The 12,904-nt window shown below is 38.3% G+C and overlaps 1 protein-coding gene across 3 annotated transcripts in view; it reads left to right on the top strand.

Moving 5' to 3' along the window:
• SASH1 (SAM and SH3 domain containing 1) overlaps positions 1–12,904 on the top strand; it is a 264,495-nt gene that overhangs the window by 149,238 nt on the left and 102,353 nt on the right. For all 3 annotated transcript variants that reach the window (XM_082633240.1, XM_082633239.1, XM_082633238.1), the window contains exons 3-4: positions 9,958–10,008; positions 10,137–10,186. In XM_082633240.1, coding sequence (XP_082489366.1) covers positions 9,958–10,008; positions 10,137–10,186 — 101 coding nt within the window. The remainder of the gene's footprint in view (positions 1–9,957; positions 10,009–10,136; positions 10,187–12,904) is intronic.

The raw sequence follows: 12,904 nt of genomic DNA, 5'->3' as shown, positions 1-12,904 counted from the left end.
GAGTCAGAATTACTGGCAGAGTAATCCAGTTTAAACAAATCAGACCAATAGATAGCCATCAAGCACTTCTCTTGTTCAGACAGTAACAGCCATGAGGAGAGGGACCCTTGTCTGGTTCACCGCTGCCTCTTTAGCACTTCACATGGGGCTTGGTCCATAATAAGTGCTGAATAGTTTTTGTGGGACTGTGAGCCTCTGTGTGTGTGTGTGTGTGTGTGGTCTGTCTGTCTGGGTGCCTGTCTGTCTGTGGGTACAATGAATCCCTGTTAAGAAGGCATTTACGGTCTAGTTGAGGGAATACGATGCAAATAAGCGAGCAGAAGAGTAGCTACACGTAGGGAGACCCTCAGGAATGGCATTTAAGGCACAGTTGGGCAGCACAGGTTTGATGGGAGGTGGGTTTGTAGCTGGATCTGAAAGCTGACTAGGGTTTGGGTGGAAAGGGAGCAGAAGGGAAACTACTAGGACAGCAAGCACTCAGGGAACATTGAACCCGGCACCCGGTCTCTAAGACATTGGACCCAGCACCCGGTTTATGATCCGGCCTGTCGGCCAAATGGCCTCTCCTTCAGAAATGTGGACTTTATCCTGTTGGTATTGTGTTCCCACATTTTGGGAAAATTTTGGAATGGAGAAATGACACAGAGTACAAAGCAGTGTGCTTCTCAAAAGTGACGTGAGCAAACGGATCACCTGGGGATCTTGGTAAAATGCAGATTTTGATTCAGGAGGTCTGGGGTGGGGCCCAAGACTGCCTTTCTAACAAGCTTCCAGGTGATTCTAATGCTCATGATACATGAAACACTTTAAATAGCAAGGACATAACATTAGGATTTCAAGAAGATTTAATGGACAGTAGTGCTTGAATGGGCATGACACTGCTCCATCCTGGGGTTTTAGAGTCCAAAAGGAGCTTAAAGATAATCAAATGGTCCATTTCTCTTTCATTGCCATTGGAAAAACCCAATAAAATAAAACGGAGGTCTAAAGTGGGAGCCAGACTGGAACTCAGTTCTCCTGGCTTGACGTCATCACCTCCCACTCTGCTGTGCAGTGCGGTCCAGGTCTGTGAGGGGAGGACTGCAAAGAAGCCGGTGTCTTTGGGAATGGAATGGGTTGGCTGGATGCAAGAAGCCATGTGAAGGGAAAAGCAGCAGCTCCTAGTAGCTGATGTGATGGGGAGTGAGAAAACGCCTAAGAAAACATTGAGGTTTAAATCCTGGGAAAATGAACACATGCCACACTGATGGGCCAGAATGGAGGAGTCAGACAAGAGGGGAGAAGACCCGGCCAACGGGAGGTACCACCACTTCAGTCTTCTTGTCAAGTGAGAGATGCCACATGCGTCTTAAAATCGACCACCAGCAGCAACTTTGCCCAGCAGTTCAGAGCTTGGTTCCCTCCATTAATTGAACACATTAATAAGAGCCTGTGGCGTTTCACTTGTAGCTGAAAGTTGTAAGCACTCAGTCCTTTCACTTTTTTCGAGTCCTCCTTCCTGTACCCACGGTGGAGGAGGAGAACTTGATGCCAAGCAGAGCTGCTGGGCGCCTGAGGTTCTTCCTCTCTGCTTTTGGAATAGGAGAGGGGTTTAGCCTTCCTGCTTTTCCAGCTGTAAAGTTCATTTGGCTTCCAGCACTGCCAGCATTAAGGGAGGGAGAGGTGTGGATTTCCACAAGAACGTGCAAACAAAGTCGGGGTGAGGATGAGGGCAGGGTACTTGCTTTCCTGGTCCTACTCTGCCCTGAGTGGGTTTTTGACGCTGGTGTATTACACAGTAGGTTGTAGCACTTCAGAGTGAAAATGTAGCCTATCAGGGTCAGAACCTTAGTTTTCTATTTGACCCATGCCCTACTGGTGTGACCTTATAGTGTGTTTGTGTGTGTGTGTGTGTGTTGCCTGTGTTTGGGCACGCGTGCACATGCCCAAGCTGGTGAAAGCACACGCGTGCTCTCATGTTTTGGTTTTGGTTCTGGTTCTGGTTTTGGCAAACCACTGATTTCATCTCGAAACATTTGTTCTTTTTTTTTGCTTCTATGTTAGACGTAATAAACATTTAGGGAACTATTTCCAGAAATTGTCCAAGTTGATAAGAAATGGATTTGAGGTTTTCTCCCCTAGTAATTTTGTCATCTGATTCCTTTCTAAAAAAACTGTATGATACTATGGTTTAGTCTCTTTCATTCAAATTATGAATATGAGATCATTTCTAAAATCACCATGGACCTCTATTGTTAAACATAAAATTCATGCATAGCTTTATGACACTAGTTATTAAAAATTTTAACACTTGAAGAATTTTATACAGGGCATGGCCTAATTTGACAAATTAAGTTCTGATATTGCTTAAGTTTTAATTTTAATTGTTGAGGTAAAACTAAAATTATTATCAGATTTAATTTTTTAGAATGGTTATTATGTTTAAAAAATACAAGATTAATATGTGCTTTAAAATATGTTAAAAGTTCAGAAATACAGTGGCCTTTGCAGGAACTATCATTGGTGTTTAGGAATCCTTTCAGATGTTTTCTCATACATTTATAAACATATACATGTAGATAATTTAAAAACATATAGAATCTGGAGATTGCAGTTTAAAATTTTTAATTTTTTTAACTAACTAATTTTTTATTTATTTTTTAAAAAATTGAAGTATAGTTGATTTACAATGTTTCAGGTGTGCAACAAAGTGATTCAATATGTTATATATATATGTATGTATATATATATATTCTTTTTCAGATTCTTTTCCATTATAGGTTATTACAAGATACTGAATATAGTTCCCTGTGCTATACCGTAGGACCTTGTTGTTTATCCTTTTTTTAAAAAATATGTATTTATTTTTGGCTGCTTTGGGTCTGTTGCTGCCTGCGGGCTTTCACTAATTGCGGTGAGCGGAGGCTACTCTTCGTTGTGGTTCTTAGGCTTCTCATTGTGGTGGCTTCTCTTGTTGCAGAGCACAGGTTCTAGACACGCAAGCTTCAGTAGTCATGGCGCACGGGCTCAGTAGTTGTGGTACACGGGCTTAGTTGCTCCACAGCAAGTGGGATCTTCCTGGACCAAGGATCGAACCGGTGTCCCCTGCATTGGCAGGCAGATTCTTAACCACTGCACCACCAGGGAAATCCCTATCTGTTTTATATATAGTATTGTGTAGCTGTATCCCAAACTCCAAATTTACCACCTCCATCTTTCCCGTTTGGTAACCATAAGTTTGTTTTCTATGTCCGTGAGTCTCTTTCTGTTTTCTAAATAAGTTCATTTGTATCTTTTTTTAGATTCCACATATAAGTAATATCATATGATATACTTATGATATGATATCATAAGTAATCATTTGTTTTTAAATTTGTTTAATTTTAAAACCTTTTTTCTTCCTTTCTTACTATTTATAATACTATTATTACAACTTAAAAAAAAATTGAAGTATAACTGACATACCCTCCGCCACATCTCTCCCTCCCTCAATGCTGCCAGTGCTCAAAGCCAAATGAACTTTACAGTTGGAAAAGCAGGGGGGGTAAACATCATGTTACTTTCAGGAGTACAACATAATATTTGATATTTGTATGTGATATTTGTATGTATTGCAAAATTATCACCACTGTAAGTCTGGTTTGGAGATTGTATTTTTAAGCTGATTTTCCATTGTTAGAAAAATAAATAATAAAGGTAATGCAAGATTACATGCTGGTAAAAAGCGGCAAAGAGAATAGAAGTGTAGATCCTCTCAGACCTTTTCCTATGCACATACTTACATGCACCCATGTTGGGCAATATTTATATTTTGCTTTGGCTTTCTCTGTTAATGCTTCATTAAGTTAGGGAGGTTTCCTTAAGCATTTGTAATTTACAAACTCACTAAGAATTTGTAATGTTAATGATATTTGTCATTCTTAACTAAGACATACACATGTTGCTTAATGATAAGCAGTTTAATTCATAGGTCAAGTTCCATACATCCACTTTCTTTTTAAATTTTTTAAACTTTAACCAAGTTATGATACCCTAGCCTACAATTACAGGTTCAGGCTCAGCTTCCAGTGTTGTGTGGCTCTCTGGATGCCCATATTGAACATGGACCAACGTTTGGAGTTATTTCTCATAAAATACTGCTTAGAATACTCTTGTCAAGAGCAAAGTCAATGAGCATATCATACTCAAAAAGTATTAGGATGATAGATTTATACCTGGTAAACAGTAGTGAGTCCTTCTCTAATGAACTCTGTGGTTGTGTTCAAGTTGGAGTGTGTTTCTTCATGTTCTTTTGCAACATTCAGATGGAATATTTAAATTTGTTGAAAGTGATTTTTTTTTTTTTTTGCAGTGACCAAAGAAAGTTTTCCAGTGCTAGGAAAGAGTCGAATTCCTGATAATTGAGCCATTTGCTCAAGACTGAGCCACAGTTAGGATGTAAGAAACCCTGATAGCTAAACCTTAACATTGAAAATTGTGAGGGAATTCCCTGGGAGTCCAGTGGTTAGGACTCCATGCTTTCACTGCAGGGGGCCCGGGTTTGATCCCTGGTCGGGGAAGTAAGATCCTGCACACACACACAAAAAAAATTGTGATATTTCACGATACGGTGTGTGGGATTTTCTTCAAAGTAAAAGGGTGGAGCTGAATTATGGTGAAGGTATGGATGGAACAAAGTTGATCCTGATGAGTAGATAATTGTTGATGCTAGGTAAGAAGCATTTGGGAAGTTGTTATATATACTGTTCTCCTTCCTTCCTTTTGTATATTTGAGATTTTCTATAATAAGTTTGAAATAAGAGACACATAATAACTGTAGCCTAAAACACTGTGATACTTCAACTTTTAAAAAAATTCAATAGTGCTTTACAATTTTCAAACGTTTCACACACATGATGTCATACAATACCATTAATAACTCTTTTTCCCTCCTACCCCTCTATTGCCCCTCCTCCCTTCCCTCTCTCCACTGGTAACCACTAGTTTGTTCTGTGTATCTGTGTCTGCTTCTTTTTTGTTTTATGTGATAAGTTTGGGATGAAATATATTGCCATGATGTGCTGCTTGAGTAAACTCTATAAAAATCACAAAAGAATGTTTCAGGACATTGTCAAGAATAAATAGTCTCATCTCATTCCTGGTTTCAAAACCTGAACTCCCATCTCCTTGGCAGTCAGTATGGTGGACTGTAGTTTCCAAACAGCCTAATGATACCTCCCATCCCAGCGCCCTTCTTACCATGTGACTTTGACCCTCCTCCACATGAGAGATGGGGCTCGGACTCTTGCCTCCGGAAGGGCTTGTGGGTCCAGCAGAAGTGACACTGTATGAGGCTATGTTATAATAGGTAATACATATACATATATCTATTATTTTTCAAATTCTTTTCCCATTTAGGTTATTACAAAATATTGAGGAGAGTTTCCTGTGCTATACATAGGCTCTTTTGGTTATATATCTTATTTTAATTTTTATTTTATAGTGGAGTATAGTTGATGAACAATGTTGTGTTAGTTTCAGGTATACAGCAAAGTGATTCCATTATAGATAGTGTATTTCTATATGTGTATATGGATAATGGATGCTGTACACCTGAAACTAACACAACATTGTTCATCAACTATACTCCAATATAAAATAAAAATAAAAAAAATAAATTGTAACTTTTCTTAAAAAAAGGTAATACACTTCTGCCTGGTTCTCTTGGTATTCTCTCTCTGGCAGCACCCATGTATAGGTGTTCAGCTGATACCTCCTGCTTCAGTCCCAGCTGTTAGCCAGCATCAGCCTTCAGACATGTGCGTAAGTGAGCTTTCTGATAATTATGGCTCCAACCATCAAGTCACCCCCCACCCCCTTTGAATCTTCCCAGCTGAGGAAGACATCATAGAGCAGAGATAAGCCTTTTCTTCCATGCCCTTCCTGAATTCTTACCTGCAGAATCTGTGAGCAAAACAAAATTCTTGTTGTTTTATGTAACTAAGTTTGGGATGATTTGTTACACAGCAGTAGCAACTGGAACCGTCAGAATATGTTAGTGAGAGAGAGAAGAATCTTATTTCTCAGGGATCATCACTTCTCATAACATGCCCAAAAGATACATACATACTCAGTGATTTTGATGGTATTCACAATTTTTATTATTTCCATCAACGTGATGACTTCCAAATCAGGAATTGTATTGTAGACCATCCATTAGTCCCAGAATAAAGTAGTTAGTGGCTGGGCAATCAGGTGCGTCTCTTTAATTCTTCTTACTCCACCTCCCCCCTTCATCAGGACTTCCTTCTGCTGGAACTCCAGAACCATGGCTTCCTGCCCCTTTATTACACTGGTTGAATTGGGAGCAGAGAAGGGGCCGGCCTAATCTGGGGGCTGGACAGGGAAGAGGGATGTCAAGGAGCCTTTCTCTGCCCATTCTTTTTTTTTTTTTTCCCAATAGTTCTTTTAATTTTTAAAAATTGAAGTATAGTTGATTTACAATGTGTTCATTTTGGGTGTACGGCAAAGTGATTCAGTTATTTGTGTATATATATACATATATATATGTATATGTATATATATATATGTATATGTATATATATATATATTCTTTTTCAGAATCTTTTCCATTATGGTTTATCACAGGATATTGAATATAGTTCCCTGTACTATACGGTAGGACTTTCTTTATCCATTTTATGTATAGTAGTGTGTATCTGTCAATCCCAAACTCCTAATTTATTCCTCTTCCCCTACCCCCTTTCATAACCATAAGTTTGCTTTGTGTGAGTCTGTTTCTGTTTTGTAAATAGGTCCATTTGTATCAGATTTTTTTAGATTTCACATATAAGTGATATCACAGGATGTTTGACTTTCTCTGTCTGACTTACTTCACTGAGTATGATAATCTCTAGATCGATCCATGTTGCTGCAAATTCTCTGCCCATTCTGACCTGAATCTGTCCTTCTGAATTACATAAGCAAATACCTTTTATTGCTGCACACATGACGGGTGCTTCTTCTGTCTGACTCTATCACACTTTTTCATTTCACACTGTGCTGTGAAAAAAAATCTAATTTTTTTTAGAGATAAACAGAATAAAAAGTTGTCCAGCACTTTCTCCTTAAGTGTGTATGACCCATTTTCAAGGTTTGTTTCATGCTCTGTACATAAGGTGTTTTATCCAAGTGTACGTCCGAACACCTGATAGCTTTAACTCTTATTTGTAATGTTCCATTTCTTAGGCTAGATGGTAGGTCCACATGGGTTTCATCACATTCACAAGAACATGATAGAATGATAGTCTTTTGTATGTTTGTCATTAATATCGTGACATCCATCAATGTCATAATGATGGAATTTTGCCCATAGTCCATTCTGTTTTCTCACCAAACATCATATGGGTCCTTAACTTAGTGGATAATTTTACAAGCTTCTCCTCAGTTGTGTAATATTTTTACTTTAGGATACGTTTACTCTAAGAAATGCCTCTTAACAATGATGGTCATCTCTCCTTGAGAGATGAAATTAATAATGTTTGCTCTGAACAACATTACTTTGTGGCATGTTCTGGGGAAAAAGAAAAAAAAAACCACTAGAAACATTGTGCAAGATCTCCTGTTAAACATATCCTGTTCCTGATAAAACAGATGTTCTGCATGGAAACAATAACTGTGTCCATTATTTTAATGGGGTGAATTTTAATACATTATATATCAAACTACACATCCAACCAATTTCCTAAGTAGCTACAGCACAGTCAAATGTCTATTATAAGTGACAAACTAACATGTGAAAACGAATTGTTTAGAATATTAGTTCCAGATCATCGAACATTTAATATGATTGTTAACAAGCATCAGCTTTGTATGCAGGAACGGGTACATTTTGCATAATATACCGTAAACATTGGGTTTATGGTGTGGAGTAACAAGTGATGCACTCAATAAATAAAATTTATTAGAAAAGTGCAGATAAAAATGGACAATAAAAGCAGGTAACTTCCTATCATGGTCTACGTTACCGAGTAATGTAGAGACTTAGAGTATGAAGAAAGTTAAGAACAGAGGAGGGGAAGAGAGTCGAATCAGTTACTTCGTGTTGACGGTTATGGAGTTGGGTGTTAGAGGGACCATTTCAGAGGAACTAACAGAGTTGTGTCAGAATGCCGAGGCTTCCATACCGACTCCTGAATAGGAAGACTTAAGATGAAAAAATTGCAAGCTATACCTTTGCTTACCTCCAGTTGTTTAAGTTTGTAAATTTCTCTATGTGATGCTAAGAGGTTAGGTATCAGGGCATCGTGATTAGTTTCTAAGCACCAAGAACCTCTGAAATACATATACCCTTTGTTGATTGCACTTGTGTCTGACATCATACCAATTGGACTTGGAATGTAACTCAAACATTTCCATATATTGTTTTGCGACAGAATATAAATTTGATCATTATAAACAAAGGTGGCAATAAAAACCAGGAGGATATTAACCAAAGAGAAGTTCATTGGGGCTTCATACCACTCTGATATTTTTTCATAACAAATAAGGTCCTGGGACTGGAGGTGAGTGGGTTGCCGGTCCATTAAACACTTTTCTCCTGTGGTCTGCTTGTCCACATCATCCTGTTCTCAGATTTAATCACCCCAACACATTCATTTTATCTTCTGTATTTGTACTGGATTCCTGTTACCTTGTTTACATTTATACTTTCACTCCGAGTTACACTTACGTTACTGTTTCATTGCTAAGTTTTAAAATATTGGTCTAGATTTGCAGTTGTGCTAATGATGAAATAAGCAACCTGAAAAAAAAATGAACAATTAGATGCAATTGAGAATTCGTAATTTGGATGATCTGCCCCCATTTCCTGAATGTTAGTTGAGACCAACAAAACAGCCTTCATATAGTGCACATACAGTCGTGAAGAAGATAGCAATCATTAAGAACCCAATAGGAGGGCCTCCCTGGTGGCGCAGTGGTTGAGAGTCCGCCTGCCGATTCAGGGGACGCGGGTTCGTGCCCCGGTCCGGGAAGATCCCTACATGCCGCGGAGTGGCTGGGCCCGTGAGCCATGGCCACTGAGTCTGCGCATCCGGAGCCTGTGCTCCGCAACGGGAGAGGCCACAACAGTGAGAGGCCCGCGTACCGCAAAAAAAAAAAAAAAAAGAACCCAGGAGAATTATTGAAAAACTCATAATTAATCTGATAGTCCAAACTTGTACAACATTAGTGATATTACTCCTTCCTCTAAAACTGCCCATCATCCTGCTTATGACTTGCTGATCAGCCGGGGACCCCCCTGGACTTGGATCACACTTTGATACGAACCTCCGCTTTAGCACCTATTTAGATTTAAAAATTTTCTCTACTTATGAAAAATTATCAGTGCGGTGCTCTGTGCTCTATTTACTAGTATCACTCTCATTTTCTTATGGCATATTCTAACACTTCTAATAGTGTAATTATCCTGTTTTGTTGTCAAAGCTTATTTCAATATATTATTTTTTATCACAGGCAACAGGTTATCTCTCTTTTTTTTCTTTAGAAGGGGATACAGGTTATTTTTTTTTAACCATAAAATGCGTGTTATACTCTATGACTTTATCTCTAAAACTGTTTGAGTTCTCTGCTTCTTCTTTATGACTTTATGGCACAAATGGATCATAGTAAATTCTGTGTCCTGATGACGGTCTAATCACATCCAGAGCATCATTTCACCATTAACTCTTAGTACCCTTCAGTTAGATGGTGCTTTTTTCTTCTGCAGTAAAATTATCAACAGTGTCAAGTGATGAGTTTGGAAAACAGTTCAATTTTAAAAGGGTATGGCTCTCATTTTAAAAATAGTTTTTCCGGAAAATCTGTTTATCTCCTCCATCTATTCCCACAGTACCCTAGCATTTTCCAAATCCCCCCATCTCTTCTTACACAACTATTTGTCTTCTGGTGTATGCCACGTTTGGAAGTCTCATTAAACCAGCATCTGTTCTGTTTTAGGAGAAACCCGAAGCCAGCCCAACGTCACTTCAGCTGCGGTCCCAGATCGAAGTAAGCACAGTGACTTTAATCATCTATTTTTGCTTCTGTCCTTTTTTTTTTTTTTAAGTGGTATTATGTAGAAATCAGATGAAGCCTGCTGTTCTGCCTACACTGACACTGTGAATCTTCTCTCCTAGGAGTCACTGGGCTTCAGTAGCACCGTGTCAACACCAGAAGTGGAAAGAAAGTAAGTTTTCTTCCTTCTGTCCAGGAGCAGAATTTCTAAGGTGTCTTTTAGGTCCATCCTGAGGGACGTGAAATGGGTGATCATATTGTGTATGTACTACAGAGCTTGATGTCATTTTCCTTACATGGTGTGTATCTGTGTGTGTGTGTGTGTGTGTAGATGGATGAGTGTGTTTCGTAATTCAATTGGTGATGCAGAGGATTCTTCAAAGCATTAATTGATTTTACACTCCTTATGGTAAGTGAGCTTAAATATCTGAAAGTGAGCATGTAGAAAAGGAAAAGGACAGCTAAGTCAACCAAAATGGTTTTCTTCTTTTACACTGGTTTTTGATATAGGATGACAGTCATAAGGAAGTGAAGTACAAAAATAGAATACATTCCAGAATAAAACAGTGATTACAGTACCCTCTATGCACCTTGCTTTGGTGGGTGACCTTAAAACAAAGATAAATGCTTGTGACAGAGATGACAAAGGCTCACTACCGTTTCCTGTTAAAGGTAGTATGTTTGCCTCCTTGTCCTAACTTGGACCCTGTAATTTTTACTCTCATGGGAGATAATTCTATGTTACATCTTATATTTCCAGTATTTCTTTTTGGCCAGTTAAAAACAAAACAAAGCAAAAAAAATTTTTTCCCTATAACCTTTCTCTCTTCTACTTTATTCTATCATAATTATGGTAGCATGTTCTATTTATGATTTTCTGAGGTAAAGAACTTTTGAGAAAGTCCACATCTTTAAACAGACACTTCCTCTGGCACAGAGCCACTCATACTGTTTCAGGCCAAGAGAGGCGTAGAAGTGGTTTAGGCATCAAGTATTTCTGGAATGAAAAGCACACGTTAGGCGAGCGTGTGTGTGCTTTACAGCACAGCTCTGCGTAATCCATCCACGTGTGTGTGCTGCTGGCACAGACGCGGCTTCCAGGAGGGAAGGCTGCTGTGTGCCAAAGCTTCAGTTCTCACTAAATTGCTTTGGATCAGGCCTGAGGAATGTTAGGGGTGATTAGCAAAAGAAAACCAAGGCCACTGCCCACTCAAGGTTGGAAGGTAAATGTGCAGTAAATAGGAATTTCCTTTGTCTTTGTTGCATGTATTCTCCCAGGAACTTAGTAGTGTGGAGGCTGAAATAGCCAAGAGAGCTGAGTTGACATTGATTTTGAAATTGGAGGTACGACGGTGGTGTTGAACCGAGTGTGGGCAGAAACACTGAGTGAAGGGGCCGTGGGCTTCTCTGACCTGGTTTGCTACCTAAATGGCATGATTCAGGCTGAGAACTCAGGTGATCTCTCAGACTCTCTGAATCTTTCAGTGGGCAAGAAATGTTTGCCTTTCCTCCTAAGAGAAAGTGACTCACCAAGTCACCAAATTTGTACTCATCTTATTTAGGCTGGGTATTTCTCCTTCCCCTCAATTGTGGGTAGTCATTCTTTCTGTGTTTATATCTTCCACTTAGTAAAATGTGGCATGACGCTTGTGGCCCAGAGAAAGACTGACAGCCTCCTGAGGTTAACAATTTTGAGACACACACACACACACACACACACTGCTGCTGACAATCCCCAACCTTCCATCTGTAATACTACCGCTCTGCTTCTGGTAAATTCAATAGTTTATTTAAATTTAGTTGTTTCTAAAGAATTGAAAATTTCAATCCATTTCATCCTCCACTTCCCTTTAAATGGTTTTCGAAAACAATGACACTTTTTTTTAATTAAAATAAAAAACTTTTGAAAAGTTTTTTAACTTACAGAAAGGTTACAAGAATTGTGTGATGAACTCCCATATAACTTTTACTTAGACTCACCAATCTGCATGCTTGATCTCTCCCTTCTACACACATACACACACTTATGTAATATCATTAATTTTTACTGTTACTTCACTAAGTTGCACATCTCATGACCCTCACTCCTAAATACTTTAGCTTGTATCTCTTAAGACAAGAACAATCTTATAGAGAACCACAATATAATTACCAAATTAAAATATTTAATAGTGATTTTCCGAATATACAGTTAATATTCAACTTTCTCTAGTTGTCACAATAATAATTCTTATAGCATTTTTTTTTCAATCCAGCACTTTAAAAAAAATTACTCATGGCATTTACATGTCATGTCTCTTACACATTTAATCTGAAAGGCTTTCTTGGCTTTTCTTTGTGATTTTTTTTGAGAGTGTAGTCTAGGTGTCTTGTGAAATGTGTCTTGATCTGGGGTTTTTTTTGTTTCTTGTTTTTTTTTTTTACGATCCAGGTAATGCATTTCTGGTGCTGTGGCCTCCACGGTGCATTACATCATGATGTCAGTTTGTCCCATCGTTGGTGATATTAATTCTGATCTTTTGGTTAGAGTGATGTCTGTCAGGTTTCTTCTAAGAAGTTACAATTGTCTCTTGTAATTAATAAATATTCTGTGGGGAGGTAATCTGAGACTATGTAAATGTCTTGTTCCTCATTAAATTTTTACCTAATGGTTTTAGATTCTTTTAATGGTTCTTGCCTGAATCAGTTTTTACTGTGATGGCCGCAAAATGGTGACACTTATTCTGAAATTGATGATTATTTTGGATTTAAATCTTCCAAAGTTTTTTGTTTTTTGTTTTTGTCCTTTTAAACATGAGGTATCACCCTGGACGCTCAAGGTCAGATTATAATCTGAGTAGGTTTGATGTAGTGTTTATATTGAATTATTTGTATTTTTCTACTTGAAAAT

This window comes from Mesoplodon mirus (genome assembly GCF_964341445.2).
Source record: "Mesoplodon mirus genome assembly, chromosome: 10".
NCBI classification, from domain to species: domain Eukaryota; kingdom Metazoa; phylum Chordata; class Mammalia; order Artiodactyla; family Ziphiidae; genus Mesoplodon; species Mesoplodon mirus.
Note: the sequence above shows the minus strand (reverse complement) of the source record. Positions and strands in the feature narration are given on the sequence as shown.